Here is a 25,086-nt window from a genome sequence, read left to right on the forward strand (position 1 = left end):
GTGTCTCAGTACCATCCTGAGGGCAACGAGGGATGGACAATAGATGCCAGCCTTGCCAGGGACACCCCGATCCTGCCCCAAAGTCTGCACATATGAAGTGAAGTGCTGGTTCTGCAGAAAATGGAGGCATTAATGACCAGTTTGATCGTCTTCTCAAACTCTGAGCACAGAATCTGCAATTATTCAACTCAGAACAGTTATCTGTTAGAAAAGCAAAATACTGAACGAGCTGCTGTGTATGTGTGACATTGCATTTCTCTGTAATCTGATTGTTTTCTTGTTTCCAGGAGAAAGGGGCAACCTCAGAAAGCGGAAAGGTATCTCCAGGAGGCATTGAAGACATACCAGACTGAGGGCTGGCCTCTGCTAATCACACACACCAGGAAACAGCTGGCTGTGTGTCAGAAACAGCTTCAGCAAACCCAGAAGTATCCTTGTACATGATACTTTATCACTGCGCTCGTAATCCAGAGACCAGGGTGATACTTTGGGGATCTGGGTTCAGATCCCACCACAGCAGATGGTCATTGTCAATAGTCAGAAGGACCCACTTGGTTCACTAATGTCCTTTAGGGAAGGAAATCTGCCGTCCTTACCTGGTCTGGCCTACATGTGACTCCAGAGTCACAGCCAATATGATTGACTCTCAACTGCCCTTGGAAATTGCCAAGCAAGCCAGTCATTTCAAGGGCAATTACAAATGGACAGCAAATGCTGGTCTTGTCAACAACATCCATGTCCCATGGAAACACTTTCAAAACCTTGGTGATATTATTGAAAACACAGTGTGAGTTTTCACACTGAGGGCACCCCACTCTATCTGAGCACCATCTTCTCCACTCCTTCACCACTGCTAAATTATCAGACTGTTTAACTGATATCTAGAAATCTCCTCTAATTAAACACTGGGAAAATAGACTGTTATTGGGGATAGATCAGAAACTCCAAGGTATTTTACGAAGTTAAACCCTGCTCTTTCCATTTGATTTTAGCATTGGGGTGAGCACAAGGCATTTCACTATAAGTATGATGCAGGTGACCCACTAGGAAGCTTTTATCAAAATGAACTTTATTTAAGAACACAAGTAGAATATAACAAAGAATTAGCATTGCTTTTATCAATTAAAATACTTAAACATAACAAAAGTATAATTCTTAACAGCTAGCTATCTCTCTTCCATTTTTGCAGTATCTCCCAGTGTATGGGATTGGGAGGATTGTACTGCGATGGATAGAAAACTGGTTGGCAGAGAGGAAACAAAGAGTAGGAATTAATGGGTCCTCTTCAAATTGACAGGCAGTAACTAGTGGGGGTGCTACAGGGATCGGTGCTGGGACCCCAGCGATTCACTGAGGGAACAGAATGTAACATCTCAAAGTTTACAGACGATACCAAGTTGGGTGGGAGGGTGAACTGCGATGAGGATGCAGAGATCCTTCAGAATGGTCTGGACAGGTTGGGTGAGTGGGCAAATCAATGGCAGATGCAGTATAATTTGGATAAGTGTGAGGTTATTCACTTTGGAAGCAAAAACAAGAAGGTAGATTACTACCTGAATGGCTGTAAATTGGGAGAGGGGAGTGTGCAGAGGGACCTGGGTGTCCTTGTGCACCAGTCACTGAAGGTAAGCATGCAGGTGCAGCAGGTGGTAAAGAAGGCAAATGGTATGTTGGCCTTCATTGTGAGAGGTTTCAAGTACAGGAGCTGGGATGTGTTGCTGCAATTATACAGGGCCTTGGTGAGGCCACACCTAGAGTATTGTGTACAGTTTTGGTCTCCTTTTCTGAGGAAGGATGTTCTTGCTCTCGAGGGAGTGCAGTGAAGGTTTACCAGGCTGATTCCACGTATAGTGGGATTGATGTATGAGGAGAGATTGACTAGGTTAGGATTGTTTTCACTAGAGTTCAGACAAATGAGGGGGGATCTTATAGAGATTTATAAAATTCTAACAGGACTAGACAGGGTCGATGCAGGGAGGATGTTCCTGATGGTGGGGGGAGACCAGAACCAGGGGTCACAGTCTGAGGATTCAGGGTAGACCATTTAGGACAGAGATGAGGAGACATTTCTTCACCCAGAGAGTGGTGAGCCTGTGGCATTCATTCCCACAGGAAATAGTTGAGGACAAAACACAATGTATTCAATAGGCGGCTGGATATAGCATTTGGGGTGAATGGGATCAAAGGTTATGGGGAGAAAGCAGGATCAGGCTGTTGAGTTGGATGATCAGCCATGATCGGGATGAATGGGGGAGCAGGCACGAAGGGCTGAATGGCCTCCTCTTGCACTTATCTGCTAGGTTTCTATGACATGAATCCTTCTTTAGAACCAGTTAGCACAGAAACCAAAGCTGCTTCAGTGGGTACTAGATTTCCAGCAACTCTGGAGAGTGATCTAGACTCACAGCTGTCTTCCAATTTCTCCTGCAACAATCTCCAGAGAAAGCTTCACCCCCAGACAGTGGAATCTCAGGAAAAAGCTTATTCCTTGGTGGATTCCAGCTTCACTTTGGACAAAGTGAGAGATACAGATAAAGCATCCTCTCTGTAAAAAATTCCTAAGGTCCGGTTTCTCTCTCCCCACTGCTTCTTGCCCTGGGGGTCTTGCTTCTCACATGGAGTGGGGGGGGGGTGTCCTGCCTCTTGTTCTGGGGGTAAGACTCTTGGCAGTGTGGAAGATCAGAAGGATCTTGGGGTCCGGTTTCATAGGATGCTCAAAGCAGCTGTGCAGGTTGAAGCTGTGGTTAAGAAGGCGTATGGTGTACTTCATCAATTGAGGGATTGAGTTTAGGATTTGGGAGCTAATGCTGCAGCTTTATAAGACCCTTGTCAGACCCCACTTGGAGTACTGTGCGCAGTTCTGGTCGCCTCACTACAGGAAGGACGTGGAACCCATAGAAAGGGTGCAGAGGAGATTTACAAGGATGTTGCCTGGATTGGGTGGCGTGCCTTATGAAGATAGGTTGAGAGAGCTCAGTCTTTTCTCCCTGGAGCGACAAAGAATGAGAGGGGACCTGACAGAGGTGTATAACGTGTTGAGAGGTATTGATCGAGTGGAATCTCAGAGGCTTTTTCCCAGGTCTGAAATGGCTGCCACAAGAGGACACAGGTTTAAGGTGCTGGGGAGTAGGTACAGAGGAGATGTCGGGGGTAAGCTTTTCACTCAGAGGGTGGTGGGTGAGTGCAATCGGCTGCCGTCGGTGGTGGTGGAGGCAGATTCGATAGTCTTTTGAGAGACTTCTGGATAAATACATGGGACTTAGTAAGATAGAGGGTTATAGGTAAGCCTAGTAGGTAGGGACATGTTAGGCATAACTTTGTGGGCCGAAGGGCCTGCTTATGCTGTAGTTTTCCTGTGTTCTATAGAGGTGGGCGGTATGTCCTGCCTCTCACTGTAGCCCACGTGTAATCCCTGACATGATATTTGTTTTTCTTTGGGATTGGTTGGTTGATCAGTAACCGGGGAGGTGAGCTGCTTGTGATCGGTTTGGAGGGCGTGCTAATATACTAACATGGATTGATTGGTTAGCAGACAGGAAATGGAGAAGAGGGATAAATGGGTCTTTTTCAGAGTGGCAGGCAGTGAGCAGTGGGGTTCCGTAGGGATCAATGTTTGGGCACCAGCTCAATGGCACAGTGGTTAGTACTGCCACCTCATAGCGCTGGGGAGCCAGGCTCCATTCCCGGCTTGGGTCACTGTCTGTATGGAGTCTTCGTGTTCTCCGTGTCTGCGTGGGTTTCCCCCGGGTGCTCTGGTTTTCTCTCTCAAGATGTGGGTATGCCGGCGTTGGACTGGCGTAAACACAGTAAAAAGTCTGACAACACCAGGTTTTAGTCCAACCTATGGTTGGACTAATAGGTTGGACTAAAACCTGGTGTTGTCAGACTTTTTACTGTGTTTCTCTCTCAATCCAGAGACGTGCTGGTTAGGTGAATTGGCCGTGCTGAATTCTCCCTCAGTGTACCCGAGCAGGCACTGGAGTGTGGGGACTAGGAGATTTTCACAGTAACTTCATAGCAGTATTAATGATCCACTTCAGATCAGCCATGATCTTATTGAATGGCGGGGAAGGCTCAAAGGGTTAGATGCCCTACTCCTGCTCCTATTTCTTATGTTCTTATGAGCAGAGAGATCTCGCTGTCCATGTGCAAAGAATCCTGAAAGTTGGCACCCAGGTTGATAAGGTTGTTAAGAAGGCGTACGGTGTGTTAGCTTTTATTGGTAGAGAGATTGAATTTCGGAGCCGTGAGGTCATGTTACAACTGTACAAAACTCTGGTGCGGCCGCACTTGGAGTATTGCGTACAGTTCTGGTCGCCGCATTATAAGAAGGATGTGGAGGCATTGGAAAGGGTGCAGAGGAGGTTTACCAGGATGTTGCCCGGTATGGTGGGAAGGTCCTATGAGGAAAGGCTGAGGGACTTGAGACTGTTTTCGTTAGAGAGAAGAAGGTTAAGAGGTGACTTAATAGAGGCATATAAGATGATCAGAGGATGAGATAGGGTGGACAGTGAGAGCCTTTTTCCTCAGATGGTGATGGCTAGCACGAGGGGACATAGCTTTAAATTGAGGGGTGATAATTATAGGCCAGATGTCAGAGGTAGGTTCTTTACTCAGAGAGTAGTAAGAGCGTGGAATGCCCTGCCTGCAGCAGTTGTGGGCTCGCCAACTTTAAGGGCATTTAAATGGTCATTGGATAAACATATGGATGATATTGGAATAATATAGGTTAGATGGGCTTTAGAACATAGAACATTACAGCGCAGAACAGGCCCTTCGGCCCACGATGTTGTGCCGACCAATAAAAAAACAATGACCCTCTAACCTAAACCAAACCCTTACCATCCATAAACCTATCCACGGATCTCTTAAACGCCCCCAAACTAGGCGCATTTACAACTGCAGCAGGCAGGGCATTCCAATCCCTCACCACCCTCTGGGTAAAGAACCTACCCCTGACATCCGTCCTATAACTACCACCCCTTAATTTAAAGCTATGCCCCCTCGTGCTAGCTTTCTCCATCCGAGGAAAAAGGCTATCACTGTCCACCCTATCTAAACCTCCTAATCATCTTATATGTTTCAATAAGGTCCCCTCGTAGCCGCCTTCTTTCTAACAAAAATAACCTCAAATCCCTCAGTCTCTCCTCAAAGGACCTCCCCTCCATACTAGGCAACATCCTGGTAAACCTCCTCTGCACCCTCTCCAATGCCTCCACATCCTTCCTATAATGTGGGGACCAGAACTGCACACAATACTCCAAGTGCGGCTGCACCAGAGTTTTGTACAGTTGCAACATGACGCTGCGGCTCCTAAATTCAATCCCCCTACCAATAAACACCAAGACACCGTATGCCTTCCTAACAACCCTATCTACTTGATTCCCAACTTTCAGGGATCTATGTACACATACACCTAGATCCCTCTGTTCATCCACACTATTCAGAGTCCTACCGTTAGCCCTATACTCTACACATCCGTTATTCCTGCCAAAGTGAATTACCTCACACTTTTCCGCATTAAACTCCATCCTCCACCTCTCGGCCTTTAGATTGGTTTCACAGGTAGGTGCAACATCGAGGGCCGAAGGGCCTGTACTGCGCTGTAATGTTCTGTGTTCTAATTAGGAAGGCAAATGGTGCATTGACCTTCATTTCACGTGGACTTGAGTGTAGGAGCAAGGATTTCTTACTGCCGTTGTACTTGGTTTTGATGAGACCACACCTGGCATTTTATGTGTAGTTTTGGTCATCTTACCTTAGGTGAGAGTTTAAGGCACAGCAGATGGTAATGCCGAGTTATCCAAATCCCAAAGGGTAACTTGAATCAGCTGCCAGAACAGTTTTGCAATTTGTATATTGAGGTGACTTACTGAAGTTAACCTGTGATGATTTTCTATTGAAGTTAAACATTAATTAAAATAATGAAAAACAATTACAGTTAAAACATAATAATACCTTTACACAGTTAACAGTAATTTAAAACATTTTAGAAAAGACCTTGGCTTAAAATCAACATAAAGCTAAACCCCCTTTTTGATGGCAACAGTCCTTACAGATTTTTCAATAACTGCCACACAATTCCCTGAGGGTAACAGGAAACAGGTTCTCCATGTCTGGCTTTGTCCGTGCTCTGTCTTCATTGAGATCTCACCCACAGGATTCACTGGTTTCTTAAACCTTACCCTCTTGTTTCCTACGTCCTTTAGAAGTGTTTTTTTTCCAGAATTGAATAACCTATTTTTTTACTTAATGGTCATTATATTTTAAAAGCAAACTTACAGCATTTTGCCTCATCTACTTACAATCTTCCAATTGTATATCTTCCCTTTGGAAATATAAGAGCTAACTACAAACTGGTTCTTTCCCTGTGTAAATTTTATTCGAATTCTTCTGGTTCCCTTTGTTCACTGAACTTCTTGCTTTCATAACTTCCTTATTGATGGTTGACCTTTGCAATCTTTCTGCTTCTAATCCAGTTAAACCGGTCATACCCATACAAGCTTGTTTGCCAGTAAGTGACAGTAACTTTGCAAAAAAAACTCTAATTTCCCACTGAGGGAATGCAGCGAAGGTTCACCAGACTGATTCCTGGTGTGACAGCATTGTTGTGTGAGGAGAGATTGGAACGAGTGGGTCTGTATTTACTGGAATTTAGAAGAATGAGAGGGGTTCTAATTGAAATGTATAAGATTCTGACAGGGCCACACAGACTGAAGGTAGGGATGTTGTTTCCTCTGGCTGGAGGGTCTAGAACAAGGAGAGAGAGTCTCAGGATAAGGGTAGGCCATTTAGGATTGAGATGAGGAGAAACTTCTTCACTTCAAGGATGGAATTCTCCAAGAGGCCACGGAGGCAAAATCACTGAATATATTTAAGAAAGAAATAGATTTCTGGACTCTAAAGCTGCCAAGGGGTAGAATGTGGCATTGTGATAGAGGATCAGCCACGATCATATTGAATGACAGAGCTAGCTCAAGGGGCCAAATGGCCTACTCCACATATTTTCTATGTTTCTACATTCTGTTGCTGTCCCTTAACCCAGTTTGCCAGCTATCTCCAGACCAGCAGCCTGCTGGCTGGTGATGACAACCTGCCTGAGACAGAACGGGTTCACTTCTGCCAGGAGATTCTGAGCCTGACAAAGCAACCAGGGAGTGGGCAAGGTGATGACCCAGTGTGCTGAGAGGAATCAAACTGCACTGTCTAATCTCAGCATAAAGAAATCTCTCAACACCAGCTTAAAGTCCAACAGGTTTATTTGTAGCAAACACCACTAGCTTTCGGAACTGTTCCTTCATCAGCTGGGTGGGAGTTCTGCTCACAAACAGGGCACAACGACACAAACTCAATTTACATGCATAATGATTGGAATGTGAGTCTTTACAGCTAATCAATTCTTAAAGGTACTGACAATGTGAGTGGAGAGAACTTTAAGCACAGATTAAAGAGATGTGTATTGTTTCCAGACAGGAAAGTTAGTGAGGTTTTGCAAGCCCAGGCAAGTCATGGGGGTTACAGATAGTGTGACATGAACCCACGATCCTGGTTGAGGCTGTCCTCGTGTGGGAAATTTGGCGATCAGTCTCTGTGCTGTTGTGTGTGCGCGCCTTGGAGAACGTTCACCTGAAGATCAGAGGCTGAATGCCCGTGACCGCTGAAGTGTTCACCAACAGGAAGAGAACAGTCTTGCCTGGTGATTATCAAGGGGTGTTCATTCATCCGTTGTCGTAGCGTCTGCATGGTCTCCCCAATGTACCATGCCTCGGGACACCCTTTCCTGCAGCATATCAGGTAGACAACGTTGGCCAAGTTGCAAGAGTATACACCGTGTACCTGGTGGATGGTGTTCTCACGTGTGATGATGGTATCCGTGTCAATGATCCAGCATGTCTTGCAGAGGTTACAGTGGCAGGGTTGTGTGGTGTTGTGGTCACTGTTCTGAAGCCTGGGTAGTTTGCTGCGGACAATGGTCTGTTTGAGGCCATGCGGTTGTTTGAAGGCAAGAAGGGTGTGGGGATGACCATGGCAAGATGTCTTTAGAAGCGGGTTGATGGGTTTTTGATAAGAGAAGGGATTAAGGGTTATGGGGAGAGGGCGGGAAAGTGGAACTGAGCCACGACAGATCAGCCATGATCTTATTGAATGGCGGGGCAGGCTCGAAGGGATAGATGGCCTACTCCTGCTCCTATTTCTTATGTTCTTATGTTTATGTTCTTATTACGTGTTGAAGGCTCCGGAGGAGATGTTGTAGCCTCTCCGCTGTGGGGAAAGTACTGGACGATGAAGAGTACTCTGTCCGCCGTGTCCCAGGTTTGTCTTCTGAGGAGGTCAGTGTGGTTTTTTGCTGTGGCGTGTTGGAACTGTTAATCGATGAGTTGAGCGTCATATCCTGTCCTTATGAGGGCACCTTTCAGCATCTGGAGGTGTCTGTCACGATCCTGCTCATCTGAGCTGATCCTGTGTATTCGGAGGGCTTGTCCGTAGGGGATGGCTTCTTTAATGTGTTTAGGGTGGAAGCTGGAGAAGTGACCGTCCATGCACAGGTTTGAACAAGATTCCTTCACTGCACAGGACCTTCAACCGATGCTATACACTAGATACATGAATGATATTTTCTCCCTTTGGACTCGTGGTGAACAGTCACTGAAACAACGATATGATGATATCAACAAGTTCCATCCCACCATCAGACTCACATAGACTACTCTCTGGAATCGGTTTCATGCTTGGACATTAAGGACGGTCACCTCAGCACCTCACTGTACTGCAAGCCCACAAATAACCTCACAATGCTCCACTTCTCCGGCTTCCACCCTAAACACATTAAAGAAGCCATTCCCTACGGACAAACCCTCTGTATACACAGGATCTGCTCAGATGAGGAGGATCACGACAGACACCTCCAGATGCTGAAAGATGCCCTCATATGAACAGGATATGACGCTCAACTCATCGATCGATAGTTCTGACGCGCCACAGCAAAAAACTGCACTGTCCTCCTCAGAAGACAAACACAGGACACAGTGGACAGAGTACCCTTCATCCTCCAGTACTTCCCTGGAACAGAGAGGCTATGACATCTTCTCCGGAGTCTTCAACATGTCATTGATGAAGACGAACATCTCGCCAGGCCCATCCCCACACCCCCACTTCTTGCCTTCAAACAACCGCACAACCTCAAACAGACCATTGTCCGCAGCGAACTACCCAGCCTTCAGGAGAACAGTGACCACAACACCACACAACCCTGCCACAGCAACCTCTGCAAGACATACTAGATCATCAACATGGAGGCCATCATCTCACGTGAGAACACCATCCACCAGGTACACGGTATGTACTCTTGCAACTTGGCCAACATTGTCTACCTGATATGCTGCAGGAAAGGATGTCCCGAGGCATGGTATATTGGGGAGACCATGCAGATGCTAAGACAACGGATGAATGAACATCGCTCGACAATCACCAGGCAAGACTGTTCCCTTCCTGTTGGCGAACACTCCAGCGGTCACGGGCATTCGGCCTCTGACCTTCGGGTAAGCATTCTCCAAGGCGGCCTTGAAGACACATGACAGCGCAGAGTCGCTGAGCAGAGACTGATCGCCAAGTTCCACACACATGAGGACGGTCTCAACCGGGATCTTGGGTTCATGTCGCACTATCTGTAACCCCCACAATTTGCCTGGGTTTGCAAAATCTGACTGTCCTGTCTGAAGACAATTCACATCCTTTTAACCTGTGCTTAATGCTCTCTCCACTTTAGACTTGATTAGCTATAAAGACTCCCATTCCAATCATTATGCATGTAAATTGAGTTTGTGTCTTTCTGCCCTGTTTGTGGTCAGAACTCCCACCCACCTGACGAAGGAACAACGTGTTCTGAAAGCTAGGGGCGTTTACTACAAATAAACCTGTTGGACTTTAACCTGGTGTTGTGAGACTTTTTACAGGGAGAGAGAGCCATATGAACTGCCATAAACTGGTGTTGAGATTTCTTTCTGTTTTATCCCAGTCCAATGCTGGCATCTCCACATCATAATCTCAGCATGCCAGAGTTTCTGGGCATTGAGTTTAGCCGAGTTGGGTTTGGCTGGGCGTGAGGGGGTGGCTGGGCGTGAGGGTGGTGGGTTAGACTGCGTTTGTGGGTGGTGGGTGTTGATTTGGTTGGGTTCCCTGTGGGGAGGTGAGTTGGTGACACTTGCTGGTGGGCAGGGCTGAGCTGAGACTCTGGAGAAAGGCTTGTTGTCATTGGTGTGCTTTGTGTTTACAGATGAGCGGTTGCTGCTGGGGATGGAGGGCTTTATCCAGCTGAAGAGTTTACGCTTCAGTCCAGTGTGTGCGATGGTGCATGTGGGTGGGCTGCTGGACGCTGAGCTGACTGTGTATAGTCTCATGCCCCTCCCTGTGCCCCTGAATCAACTCTCCATCCATCTGAATCTCACTGTCAGTAAAGACACGTCCAAGAGAGGCACTGAGATAAGTGGCCGTAGTCGCAGTGCGAATGGGATCTTCCTCTTCCCCAATGAGCCGATTGGCCACTCGTTTCCCAGGAATAAACAGCCTTTCATTGAACTCTACGAGCTTTACGACAGGAGTCCGTCCGATAGTTCCCTAAACTCCAGTGGCATTATCTGCAAGAACATGCACCTTCTGCTGGGGAGACCGGACAGTAGCTGCTCGCTGGAACCATCCTCTGGACTGGCTGTAGAGGATGCTGCGTATGCCTTGAGGACCAGTGACATACTGCTAAAACCAGGAACCAACGTCATCCACTTCAAGACAGAGGCCAGTGCTTTCAAAACATAAACCACAGTCATCCCAGCTCTCTGTAGATCTGTCTGTGCCAGCAAGAAGTCGCCCATCACTCTACCAAGTGCAAAACTCTAACAGGAACTTTGCAGAGAGCTGAGGAAGCTTGAAGGCAGCAGTGGGTAGATGTGGGCTGGGACAGTGTGAGATCAACAGAATCTGGGAGGTTTTGGAAGATCAGGGTGGATGGCACGTGTATGAATGAAACCAGAGATATGAAAACGGGATGGGAAGGGAAGTAACTACGACGAGGTGATAAGGAATAAGGAGTCAATATCGGGTCAGGCAGCTCAACTCCAAATACTGAATCTTAGGGATGGCACGGTGGCACAGTGGTTAGCACTGCTGCATCACGGCGCCAGGAACCCGGATTCGATTCCTGGCTTGGGTCATTGTCTGTGTAGAGTTTGCAGGTCCTCCCCATGTCTGCGTGGGTTTCCTCCAGGTGTTCTCGTTTCCTCCCATAGTCTATAGATGTGTGGGTTAGGTGGATTGGCCATGCTAAACTGCTTTTTATTGTCCCAAGATGTGTGGGTGAGATGGATTAGACATGGGATAGGGCAGAGTTGGTGGGCCTGGTTAAGATATTCTGTCAGGGAGTTGGTATAGGCTCGATGGGCTGAATATTCACCATCTGCACTCAAAGGATTCTGTCAACGGAGAAGGTGAAAGGGAAGAAATAGTACCCCAGTGAGCGTTAGTGTGTGTGGGACCCGTACCCCAGTGAGCGTCAGTGTGTGTGGGACCCGTACCCCAGTGAGAGTCAGTGTGTGTGGGACCCGTACCCCAGTGAGAGTCAGTGTGTGTGGGACCCATACCCCAGTGGGAGTCAGTGTGTGTGTGGGACCCGTACCCCAGTGAGAGTCAGTGTGTGTGGGACTCGTACCCCAGTGAGAGTCAGTGTGTGTGGGACCCGTACCCCAGTGGGAGTCAGTGTGTGTGTGGGACCCGTACCCCAGTGAGAGTCAGTGTGTGTGGGACCCGTACCCCAGTGAGAGTCAGTGTGTGTGGGACCCGTACCCCAGTGAGAGTCAGTGTGTGTGGGACCCGTACCCCAGTGAGAGTCAGTGTGTGTGGGACCCGTACCCCAGTGAGAGTCAGTATGTGTGGGACCCGTACCCCAGTGAGAGTCAGTATGTGTGGGAACCGTACCCCAGTGAGAGTCAGTGTGTGTGGGACCCGTACCCCAGTGAGCGTCAGTGTGTGTGGGACCCGTACCCCATTGAGCGTCAGTGTGTGTGGGACCCGTACCCCAGTGAGCGTCAGTGTGCGCGTGGGAGCCGTACCCCAGTGAGAGTCAGTGTGTGTGGGACCCGTACCCCAGTGAGAGTCAGTGTGTGTGTGGGACCCGTACCCCAGTGAGAGTCAGTGTGTGTGGGACCCGTACCCCAGTGAGAGTCAGCGTGTGTGGGACCCGTACCCCAGTGAGAGTCAGCGTGTGTGGGAGCCGTACCCAAGTGAGAGTCAGTGTGCGCGTGGGACCCGTACCCCAATGAGAGTCAGTGTGTGTGTGTGCGGGACAAGTACCCCAGTGAGAGTCAGCGTGTGTGTGTGTGGGACCCGTACCCCAGTGAGAGTCAGTGTGTGTGGGACCCCGTACCCCAGTGAGAGTCAGTGTGTGTGTGTGGGACCCCTACCCCAGTGAGAGTCAGTGTGCGTGGAACCCGTACCCCAGTGAGAGTCAGTGTGTGTGTGGAACCCCAGTGTGAGTCAGTGTGTGTGTGTGTGGGACCCGTACCCCATTGAGCGTCAGTGTGTGTGGGACCCGTACCCCAGTGAGCGTCAGTGTGCGCGTGGGACCCGTACCCCAGTGAGAGTCAGTGTGTGTGTGTGCGGGACAAGTACCCCAGTGAGAGTCAGTGTGTGTGTGTGTGGGACCCGTACCCCAGTGAGAGTCAGTGTGTGTGTGTGGGACTCGTACCCCAGTGAGAGTCAGTGTGTGTGTGGGACCCGTACCCCAGTGAGAGTCAGTGTGCGTGGAACCCGTACCCCAGTGAGAGTCAGTGTGTGTGGGACCCGTACCCCAGTGAGAGTCAGTGTGTGTGGGAGCCCGTACCCCAGTGAGAGTCAGTGTGTGTGGGAGCCCGTACCCCAGTGAGCGTCAGTGTGTGTGGGACCCGTACCCCAGTGAGCGTCAGTGTGTGTGGGACCCGTACCCCAGTGAGCGTCAGTGTGTGTGGGACCCGTACCCCAGTGAGCGTCGGTGTGTGTGGGACCCGTACCCCAGTGAGCGTCAGTGTGTGTGGGACCCGTACCCCAGTGAGAGTCAGTGTGTGTGGGACCCGTACCCCAGTGAGAGTCAGTGTGTGTGTGGGACCCATACCCCAGTGAGAGTCAGTGTGTGTGTGGGACCCGTACCCCAGTGAGAGTCAGTGTGTGTGTGGGACCCGCACCCCAGTGAGAGTCGGTGCTTTCTGCAGAAGAGTGGAGCAAGTCCGTGGATTATTTAAGTGAGATGTGGTTTGCTGAGATTCTGTGTTCTGCAGTAGGGCTGTTACACACTGATACTGGGAAGATGATAGTGCATTTGTGTTATAGCTTGGATTTATTGTTGTTTCTTTGTTCAGGCTAAGGAAGCTGGAACCTACACATTGCGCCAGCTCTGTGCCTTTGTGGGGCGTGTTCAGTTCACTCTTCCTCACATCTATCCAATTATTCAGTATGAAGTTTACTCACAAGAACCTCAGCTCAAAGTGGAACCAATGACTGGTGAGTTCATTTGCAATTTAGTATTTTAAGAAGTTCATTTCCGGCATCTAGGCTTTGCTGGTTAGGCCAGCATTTATTACCCATCCCTAATTGTCCTTGAGAAGGTGGTGGTGAGCTTGCCTCCTTGAAGCGCTGCAGACCACATCGTGTAGGTACACCCATAGTGCTGTTAGGGAGGGATTCTGGGATTGTGACCTAGTGATAATGAAGGAATGGTGATATATTTCTAAATCAGGATAGTGAGTGAGTTGGAGGAGAACTTGCGGGTGGTGGTGTTGCCAAGTGTCTGCTGCCCTTGTCCTTCTAGATGATAGTGATTGTAGGTTTGGTTCAGTGGTGGAAGGGGTGCCAATCAAACAAGGGTGTTTTGTCCCGGATGGTGTTAAGCTACTTGTGTTGTTGGAGCTGCACTCATCCAGGCAAGTGGGGAGCATTCCATGACACTCCTGACTTGTGCCTTGTAGATGGTGGACAGGCTTTGGGGATTCGGGAGATGAGTTACTCGCCGCAGGATTCCCAGCCTGTGACCTGCTCTTGTATCCACAGTGTTAATAAGAACATAAGAAATAGGAGCAGGAGTAGGCCATCTAGCCCCTCGAGCCTGCCCCACCATTCAATAAGATCATGGCTGATCTGTCGCTGCTCAGTTCCACTTTCCCACTTTCTCCCCATAACCCTTAATCCCCTCTCTTATCAAAAACCCATCAACCCGCTTCTTGAAAATATTTAGTGAGGCAGCCTCCACCACTTCAACGGGTAGAGAATTCCAGAGATTCACCACCCTTTGAGTGAAGAAGTTCCTCCTCAACTCTGTTCTAAACCGCCCCCCCTTTATCTTGAGGCTGTGCCCCCTAGTCCTACTGTCTTTTTTGAGCGGGAAGAGTCTCTCCACCTCTATCCTATCCATCCCATTCATCATCTTATACGTCTCAATGAGATCTCCCCTCATTCTTCTGAACTCTAACGAGTACAAGCCCAGTTTATTCAGCCTCTCCTCATAGCTCAACCCCCTCAACTCCGGCATCAGCCTAGTAAACCTCCTCTGCACTCCCTCCAAGGCCAAAATATCTTTGCGCAGGTGCGGCGCCCAAAACTGCACACAGTACTCCAGCTGCGGCCTCACCAATGCCCTATACAGCTGTAGCAAGACCTCCCTACTTTTATATTCAATCCCCTTCGCTATGAAGGCCAGCATCCCATTCGCCTTCCTGACCACCTGCTGCACCTGCAAGCTGGGTTTTTGCGACTCATGCACAAGGACCCCGAGGTCCCTCTGCACCGTCGCCCACTGCAGTTTTTCGCCACGTAAGTAATAGTCCTTCCTACCATTCTTCCTACCAAAGTGGACCACCTCACACTTGCCAACATTAAATTCCATTTGCCATTTCCTGGCCCATTCGCCCAGCCTATCTAGATCCTTCTGCAGACTCTCCACACCCTCCGCACAATTTGCCGTTCCCCCAATCTTGGTGTCATCCGCAAATTTCGACACCCTACACTCGGTTCCCTCCTCCAGATCATCTATATAAATGGTAAAAAGCTGAGGCCCCAGCACCGACCCCTGGGGCACTCCACTAGTCACCATCCGCCAATCCGAATAGCACCCGTTGACCCCCACTCTCTGCCTCCTATTTGACAACCAATCCTCTATCCACGCTAACACCATACCCCCAACTCCAAGTCCCCTGACCTTCTGCAATAACCTCTTGTGAGGTACCTTGTCAAACACCTTCTGAAAATCCAGAAAGACCACATCCACCGGCTCTCCTCTATCCACCGCCCTAGACACATCCTCATAGAACTCCAGTAAATTTGTCAGACATGACTTCCCTTTAATGAAACCGTGCTGCGTCTGCTCTATCAAGCAATTCCCTTCAAGATGCCTTGCAATTTCCTCCTTAATGACGGATTCTAACATTTTACCTACCACAGACATTAAACTAACCGGCCTATAATTCCCTGCCTTTTGCCTGGCACCCTTCTTAAACAACGGCGTAACATTAGCCGTTTTCCAATCTTCTGGCACTTTCCCGGAATCCAGCGATGTCTGGAAAATAACCACCAAGGCATCCACTATAACCTCCGCCATTTCTTTCAGAACCCTCGGATGCATTCCATCCGGTCCTGGGGATTTGTCCACAATCAGCCCCTCCAGTCTGTCGAGCACCGCCTCTCTAGTAACAGTAATGTCATTAAGACCCTCCAGTTAATGCGGGGAGTCCGGTTCAGTTTGTGTTCAATGATAACCCCAGTTTGTTAATAATGGGGGATTCAGCAATGGTAATGCCATTGAATGTCAAGGAGTGATGGTTAGATTCTCTTAAAGATGGTCATTGCCCAGCAGTTGTGTGGTACGAATGTTACTTGCCACTCACTCCAAGCCTGTTTGTTGCCTCGGCCTTGCTGCATTTAGACATGATGCATGTGAATCTATTCTTCATTCGCTAAACAATGCTGAGAAATGAGTTCTCTAAAATCCAGCAGTTTACTCATATGCTTCATGTTGATTTTATTGATTGCATTGAAAAGAGTTGTGCATTGGAAATGCTGCCTGAGTGAGAGAGAATATGAGGCAGGAGTTGAGGTTGGTAGACCCTGAGTAGTAGGAGTGCTGCAAGGATCAGTGCTGGGGTCTGTGTTAGTTATAATCTGTATTACTGACTTCGACGAAAAGGCAGTAACTTATCAAAGCTTGCTAAATTGTGGGGGAGGGTACAGAGGGGCTGCAAGGAAATAAGAAAAGTTTCGCAGATTATTCCAAATGGCAGTAAGAATAGAAAAACAGAATATTTTTAAAATTGGGTTTAAATTCTCTGGCATTTAGAAGAATGAGATAATCACATTGAAACGTACAAGATTCGGAGGGGGTTTGATAGGGTGCTCACAGAGAGATTGTTTCTGGGAGACGGAGAATCTAAAACATGAGGCCACAGTCTCAGGGTAAGGGACTGATCATTTCGGACTGTGATAAGGAGAAATTTCTTTACTCAGAGGGCTGTGAATCTTTGGGGTTCTCTGTCCCAGAGGGTTGTGGGTGCTCCATCATTCAGTACATTTAAAGCTGGAAGAGATACAGTTTGGTCTCAGGGAATTAGGGATTTGGGGAGTGGGTGGGAAAATGGAGTTGAAGCACTAATCAGCCATGATTGTATTGAATGGTAGAGCAGGCTCGATGGGCCGAATGGTCTGCTCTTGCTCCTATTTCTTGTATTCTAGTGTACGCCATTACTGGGGGAGGCGGTTCTGACAGGACATGCTGCATTAGTGACATGGAATTGTGTGCCGCACTGTGCTGTACAATAACCTGCGCCTGTCTCTTTTATCCAGATAGCCTCCTGGCGGGTATTTCTCAGAGGGTGAAGTTCACCATACAGACAGGACATTATACAGTGAAGACTGGAGACACGTTACAGCTCAGCATCACCGATACTCTGCCAATCCTGCATTCAGCAAGCAGCACTGCCAGTGTCTATGCTAACAACGGGGGTGAGTGAGTCACATACTGATCAGCCATCAGAGACCACAAGGTGTAGGAGCTGAAGGAGGCCATTCAGCCCATCAAGTCTCCTCTGTTATTCAATGAGTTCATGACTGATCTGATATAATCCTCGACTTTACTTTCCCATTTTAGCCCCATATTACTGATTAAAAATCTGTCTATCTCAGCATTGAATATGCTGAATGACCCAGTCTCCACAGCCCTCTGTGGAAAAGAAATACACAAAAGCTGAGAAGAAATTCCTTTCTGTCTTAAATAGGTGACCCCCCCGCCCCTTACTCTGAGACCATGCTGTCTGATCCCTAGACTCCCACAAGGGAAACTACTTCTCAGCATCAACCCTGTCAAACCCCTGAGAATCTGAAACGTCTCAATAAGGTCATCCCTTGTTCTTCTAAACTTCAGTGAGTACAGGCCCAAGCTATTCAACCTCTCCTCATAATAAAATCCCTCCATACCCAGGATCAACCTAGTGAGCCTTCTCTGCACTGCCTCCAATACCAGTATATCTTTCCTTCAATAAGGGGATCAAAACAGTTCACAGTATTCCAGGTGTGGTCTAACTAGAGCCTTCTTTAGTTTAATAAGACACCTGGATTTTAATACTCCATTCTCTTTGAAATAAAGGCCATCATTCCCTATTACCTGCTGAAATTTCATACTTGTTTTTTGTGATTTATGTGTGAGGACCCCCTAATCCCTCGGTGCTGCAGCTTTCTGCAGTCTTTCTCCATTTAAATAGCATTCAGTCCCATTATTTTTCTTACCAAAGTGAATAACTTCAAGTTTTCCTGCATTGTATTCCATCTGCAAAGTTTTTGTCCACTGTCCTTATTTGTCTATACTGCTCTCCAGGTTCTTTGTATTATCCTCACCACTCAGCTTCCCATCTACTTCTGTGTCATCCACAAACCTGGCAACAGTACATTCACTTCCCTTGTCCAAGTTATTAATATATATTGTAAATAACTGTGGCTGCAGCACTGATCCCTGTGACACCCCACTAGTTACAGGTTGCCATTCTCAAAATGCCCCTCATCGCAACTCTGAGTTGTATAGATTAGCCAACGCTCTATCCGTGCTAATATCTGACCCCCCATCACGATGAACTCTCACTTTATTAAATAGCATTTTGTGTGGTACCTCACTGAAAGCATTTTGGAAATCTACATATATTACATGTACTGGTTCTGCTTTCTTTATTAAAGAATTTCAATAAATTTGTCAGGTATGGTTTTGCTTCTTGAAGCCATGCTGATTCTGCCTGATGATATTATGTATTTCTGAAGCTGTGCTTTATAATGGACCCTACATTTTCCTAAGGATTGATGTTAAACTAACTGACCGATAGTAACCTGTTTTCTGTCTCGCTGCTGATTTGATTGAGGGTGTTGTTGCTTTGGCAGTTTCCAATCCTCTGAGATTTTTCCAGAATTTAAAGATTCTTGGAAGGTTACTACCAGTGCATCCACTATCCCTGTAGCAACTTGCTTTAATATCCTGTGATGTAACTCATCTGGTCCAGAGGACTTAGAACATAAGAAATAGGTCCTTATGTTCTGTGTTCTATTATGTTTTTATCAGCCTTTAGCCCCATGAGTTTCCCTACTACCTTTTCTCTAATGATAGTTGGAATCATAGAATTGCTATAGAGCAGAAGGAGCTGCATTGACAACAATCCCACCCTGGATCTATTCCCATAACCCCACGTATTTACCCTGCTGATCCCCCTGATATGGAGATGCTGGCGTTGGACTGGGGTAAACACAGTAAGAAATCTCATAACAACAGGTAAAAGTCCAACAGGTTTATTTGTAGCAAACACCACTAGCTAACAGCCAGTTCTGAAAGCTAATGGCGTTTGCTACAAATAATCCCCCTGACACTAAGGGGCAATTTAGCATGGCCAGTCTACCTGAAACGCACATCTTTCGACTGTGGGAGGAAACCCTTGCAGACAAGGGGAGAATGTGTAGACTCCACACAGACAGTGACCCGATGCTGGAATTGAATGGATCCTTGATGCTGTGAGGCAGCGGTGCTAACTGCTGTGCTGCCTGTTATTGTATTTATTTATAACCCCACTTTTCTCCCTTGATTATTTGATATTTTTGGATTGTTATTAATGTCTTTCACCATGAAGACTGACCAAAGTATTTATTTGATTTGATTTATTATTGTCACATGTATTAGCATACAGTGAAAAGTATTGTTTCTCACGCACTATACAGACAAAGCATACCATTCATAGAGAAGGAAATGAGACAGTGCAGAATGTAGTGTTACAGTCATAGCGAGGGTTTTGATAAAGGTCAACTTAATGCAAGGTAGGTCCATTCAAAAGTCTGACAGCAGCAGGAAAGAAGCTGTCCTTGAGTCAGTTGGCACACGTCCTCAGACTTTTGTATCTTTTTTCCGATGGAAGAAGGTGGAACAGAGAATGTCCGGGGTGCAGGGGGGTCCTTAATTATGTTGGCTGCTTTTTCAAGGCAGTGGGAAGTGCAGACACAGTCAGTGGATGGGAGGCTGGTTTGTGTTATGGACTGGGCTCTGTTCATGACCCTTTGTAGTTCCTTGCTGTCTTGGGCAGAACAGGAGCCCCTACCAAGCTGAGGTACAACCAGAAAGAATGCTTTCTATGGGGCATCTGTAAAAGTTAGTGAGAGTCGTTGATGTAGACAGAGGCATGTTCTTCTTTACAGTTCCTAAAGTTGATGACAATCTCCTTCGTTTTGCTGATATTAAGGGAAAAATTATTTTTGCTGCATCAATTCACCAGATTCTCTATCTCATTTCTGTACTTTGTCTCTTTATTGTTTGCGATCTGACCCACTACAATGGTGTCATCCGCAAACTTGAAAATTGAATTGGAGGGGAATTTGGCCGCAGAGTGATAGGTGTAGAAGGAGTATAGAAGGGGGCAGAGAACACAGCCTTGTGGGGCACTGTATTGATGCTGTGAATAGAAGAATGTGGTATCAGTTGCATATCCTTTATCTAAAACTCCTGTGATTGATTGATTGTATTTTGGTATTCAGATATTTTGGAGTTTTTGGTGCTACTCTACATTTATCCAATGAGATTACAATGCCTGAGCTTTCACTAGCTGTGGTCTAAATTAGAACCAAAGTATTGGCTGGCAGCTTCGTGTTGGTTTGGGTCACAGTCTTCCATTGGTTGATTTTGGGATTTCTGGATAAAGGATATTTGAAAGTTGTATTGAGCAGGGAGGGAGCCGGTTTCCACGCCTTCAGCACGCTGCTGCCAGCTTCTAATGAAGTTCTTAAGCATTTGGTTTTCATCCAACTAATGTATTCTTTTGAAATAGACAAAGTCTCCGAGTGTCCCTTAACCATTCAGTCATCTGGAAAACTCACCAGCATCACCTTACCGCTGACTCCAGCTTATCATCAGATTGAGTTTCAACTTCCTGTAATCTGCCACTTGCCATCCACACTGCCAACACCACCAGATTCTGAGAGACCAAGCACTGACTTCAAGACAAATCGCAAAGCTCAGGAGAAAACTAAACTGGATGTACCCTGCATGACCTCCATCGAACAGAAGGTACAGTCAGAACACTCTGCCTTATTGAGAAGGATTGGGGGGGGGGGGGGGGGGGGGGGGGGGGGGGCGGCTGTGCCAAGGGAGTATACCGAGTGTATTGGTGTGCTATGTCGGGGTCTGAAACGTGGACCTTATTCAAGGAGCAGCTACTGCGAGGCCTTGATAAATATGTACTGTCAGGCAGGGAGGAAGTGGTAGAGCGAGGGAACCGTGGTGTACTAAGGAAGTTGAATCTCTGGTGAAGAGGAAGAAGGAGGCTTATGTAAAGATGAGACATGAAGGCTCAGTTAGGGGACTGGAGAGTTACAAATTAGCCAGGGAGGACCTAAAGAGAGAGTTAAGAAGAGCTAGAAGAGGACATGAGAAGACTTTGGCGGATAGGATCAAGGAGAACCCTAAAGCTTTTCTATAGGTATGTCAAGAATAAAAGATTGGTTACGGCAAGATTAGGGCCAGTCAGAGACAGTAGTGGGAAGTTGTGCGTGGAGCCTGAAGAGATAGGAGAGGCACTGAATGAATATTTTTCGTCAGTATTCACATAGGAAAAAGTCAGTGTAGTCGAGGAGAATGCTGTGATACCAGGTAGTAGACTAGACGGGATTGAGGTACATAAGGAGGAGGTGTTGGCAATTCTTGAGTGTGTGAAAATAGATAAGTCCACTGGGCCAGATGGGATTTACCCTAGGATTCTCTGGGAGGCTAGGGAGGAGATTGCAGAGCCTTTGGCTTTGATCTTCATGTCGTCATTGGCTTCAGGTATAGTGCCGGAAGACTGGAAGATAGCAAATGTTGTCCCCTTGTCAAGAAGGGGAGTAGAGACCATCCTGGGAATTATAGACCAGTGAGCCTTACATCTGTTGTGGGCAAGGTTTTGGAAAGAATTATAAGGGATAAAATTTATAATCATCTAGAGGGAAATAAATTGATTAGGGATAGTCAACACAGTTTTGTGAAGGGTAGGTCGTGCCTCACAAACCTTATCGAGTTTTTTGAAAAGGTGACCAAAGAGGTGGATAAGGGTAAGGCAGTTGACATGGTGTATATGGATTTTAGTAAAGCGTTTGATAAGGTTCCCCATGGTAGGCTACTGCAGAAAATGCAGATGCATGGGATTGAGGGTGATTTAGCAGTTTGGATTAGGAATTGGCTAGCTGATAGAAGACAGAGGGTGGTGGTTGATGGGAAATATTCAACCTGGAGTTCAGTTACAAGTGGTGTACCTCAGGGATCTGTTTGTCATTTTTATAAATTGACCTAGATGAGGGTGTAGAAGGATGGATTAGTAAATTTGCTGACGACACCAAAGTTGGAGGAGTTGTAGACAGTGAGGATGGATGTTACAGTTTGCAGAGGGACATAGATAAGCTGCAGAGCTGGGCCGAGAGGTGGCAAATGGAGTTTAATATGGAAAAGTGTGAGGTGATTCACTTTGGTAAGAGTAACAGGATTACAGAATATAGGGCTAATGGAAGGACTCTTAGTAGTGTTGACGAGCAGAGAGATCTCGGTGTACATGTGCATAGCTCCCTGCAAGTTGGCACCCAGGTTGATAAGGTTGTTAAGAAGGCGTACGGTGTGTTAGCTTTTATTGGTAGAGGGATTGAATTTCGGAGCCGTGAGGTCATGTTACAACTGTACAAAACTCTGGTGCGGCCGCACTTGGAGTATTGCGTACAGTTCTGGTCGCCGCATTATAAGAAAGATGTGGAGGCATTGGAAAGGGTGCAGAGGATGTTTACCAGGATGTTGCCTGGTATGGTGGGAAGGTCTTACGAGGAAAGGCTGTGGGACTTGAGGTTATTTTCATTAGAGAGAAGGTTATGAGATGACCTGATTGAGGCATACAAGATGATCAGAGGATTGGATAGGGTGGATAGTGAGAGCCTTTTTCCTCGGATGGTGATGGCTAACACAAATGGACATAGCTTTAAATTAAGGGGTGGTAATTATAGGATGGATGTCAGAGGCAGGTTCTTTACTCGGGGGTAGTAAGGTCGTGGAATGCCCTGCCTGCAGCAGTTGTGGACTCGCCAACTTTAAGGGCGTTCAAATGGTCAGTGGATAGGCATATGGATAACATTGGAATAGTTTAGGTTAGAGGGTCATTAGATTGGTTCCACTGGTCGGCGCAACATCGAGGGCCGAAGGGCCTGTACTGTGCTGTAATGTTCTATGGGTCTGTGTCCAGAGTATACCATGTCGGGGAGAGTATATCGGGTGTGCCGTGTCGGGAATGTACCAAGTGTGCCGTGTCGGGCTCAGTTCCCTGATAACATTGTGTTAATCACTGTTTTGTGTTTGTATTTTGCAGATTTCCATTGATTGCCCCTGGTCCATTTATTCCACACTCATCTCCTTGACCTTCAACATACCATTTACTGCAAAACACCTGCTCCTGTCATCAGGTCCCAGGTATAAACTGAACTGTCCATCTGCATTGCCAATTCTTACTGATTGTGGAGAATGGGAGAGGGATCGGGCGTGGGGAGAGGGAATGAGAATGAAGTGGAATTCTGATTGTGCCTATCTCTTTTTCTCCCTCCCCTTTGTCTCCATGTTTGAGTCTCCCTCTGGAAAAAAAGACCAAGGGACGGGAGTGGACCATTCGGCCCATCGAGCTTGCTCTGTTATTCAACATGGTCATGGCTGACCTTGGCTTCAGATCCACTTTCCTGCCCGTCCCCACATCCCCTAATTCCCTGAGACACCAAACATCCATCTACCCCAGCCTTAAATGTACTGAATGGTGGAGCACCTTAACCATCTGGGGCAGCGAACCCCAAAGATTCACAGCCCTCTGAGTGAAGGAATTTCTCCTTATCTCAGTCCGAAATGATCAGCCCCTTACCCTGAGACTGTGGCCCCGTGTCTTAGATTCTCCGTCTCCTGGAAACAATCTCTCTGTGAGCACCCTATCAAACCCACTCCGAATCTTATACCTTTCAATGTGATTACCTCATTCTTCTAAACGCCAGAGAATTTAAACCCAATTTATTCTGCCTCTCCTCACATCCCCGGGGACAACTGAACAAACCTTTACTGTGTTGCCTTTCTCTCTCACACACCACCCCCCTCCAACCCCCTCAGCCCCTCTCTCTGTTAGTGTGACTGTTTTGGTATTCTCTGCTATGTATGACTGGTTATACTGAATGTTTGATGGTCACGTCCCCCTGGATCTGCACTGATTACTGACTGTCTCTATTTCTGCTCTGCCGTGTAGGAAGTATCTGCAGGTGTGTGTCCACAATCTGTCACACCTTGCTTTCCAGTTGTTTGACCCTCAGTTGGTGGAAGTTTCTGATTGCTCAGACCTGAGTTTCGTATCAATGAATTCCCTCAAACAGCAGGTAAGCTTCCTGTGGACTGTGTTCTCTTTACTCCTTCACCCCTTTACCCCCCTCTACCCCCCTCAGCCCCACATTATGGCTCAATGATTCAATGATAATTGTCAATCCATGTCCTTAGTTACTGATTAACTAACCAGATAATCCTCAATTTGTGTCCTTGGTTACTGATCAATGAACTAGTAAGAATCCTCAAAGCAGGCCCCTGGTTGCTGACTTAATAACCAGTGATTATTTTCAGTTTGGGTGGCTTGTTATAGATTCGGTAACTGGTAATAATTCTAATTTATGTCCTTTGTTACTGAATCACTAACCAATGAGAATCCTCAATCTGCATCCCTGGTTACTGATTCACTAACCAGTGCCAATCCCCAGTCTATCCCTAGTTATTGATTAACTAACCAGTGATAATCCTCAATCTGTGTCCTGGTTACTGATTTTAATGTTTTAACTATATTAGGAGTTGTGGGTATTAAACAAGAAAAGAATGTGGTTTACCCGCATAGATTCAAACTAACAACATCAGGGTTTATTCTAGGAGTTTCTTCCTATACAGAGAACTGAAAATCAAACAGCAGCCTGTGCAACACCCTAATGACATTGCCATCAAATGTGATCAGCACTTAAAACAACCCTTTTAAATATATATCATCTTTCCCCTTTTACTACTGTGGTCATGACAACAAATTACTGCAGAGTTATACACAGGATCAATAACACTCCAGCGACAGTATGGTGCGTCATTGATCATTAAACACAATCAATAAGAGAGTCAATCAGGAGGACATCCTTTCCTCTTTGGTTGTATGCGATGCTCTGGAATTTGATTGTTCTTAACCCTAGAAATCTTATTTGGAACTTGAATAGACCTTGGCTACAGGGGAGGTCCCAGAGGATTGGAGAATAGCCAACGTCCTTCCTTTGTTTAGGAAGGGTAGCAAGAATAATCCAGGTAATCATAGGCCGGTGAGCCTTATGTCCGTGCTAGGGAAATTATTGGAGAGGATTTGTCGATACAAGACTTCCACTTGGAAATAAGTGGACGTGTTAGCGAGAGGCAACATGGTTTTGTGAAGGGGAGATTGTGTCTCGTTTTTTGAGGAAGTGACGAAGGTGATTCATGAGGATAGGGCAGTGGGTGTTGTCTACATGGAC

The 25,086-nt window shown here is 46.9% G+C and overlaps 1 protein-coding gene across 2 annotated transcripts in view; it reads left to right on the forward strand.

Moving 5' to 3' along the window:
* Nucleotides 1–25,086, forward strand: part of trappc10 (trafficking protein particle complex subunit 10) — an 80,530-nt gene that overhangs the window by 44,809 nt on the left and 10,635 nt on the right. For both annotated transcript variants that reach the window (XM_080183159.1, XM_080183161.1), the window contains 8 exons: nt 288–428; nt 7,054–7,166; nt 10,274–10,788; nt 13,380–13,521; nt 16,849–17,007; nt 20,349–20,587; nt 22,899–22,999; nt 23,808–23,934. In XM_080183159.1, the coding sequence (XP_080039285.1) occupies nt 288–428; nt 7,054–7,166; nt 10,274–10,788; nt 13,380–13,521; nt 16,849–17,007; nt 20,349–20,587; nt 22,899–22,999; nt 23,808–23,934 (1,537 nt within the window). The remainder of the gene's footprint in view (nt 1–287; nt 429–7,053; nt 7,167–10,273; nt 10,789–13,379; nt 13,522–16,848; nt 17,008–20,348; nt 20,588–22,898; nt 23,000–23,807; nt 23,935–25,086) is intronic.

Source organism: Carcharhinus amblyrhynchos, unplaced genomic scaffold (assembly GCF_965287045.1).
Source record: "Carcharhinus amblyrhynchos unplaced genomic scaffold, sCarAmb.v2.hapA chromosome_169, whole genome shotgun sequence".
NCBI lineage: Eukaryota > Metazoa > Chordata > Chondrichthyes > Carcharhiniformes > Carcharhinidae > Carcharhinus > Carcharhinus amblyrhynchos.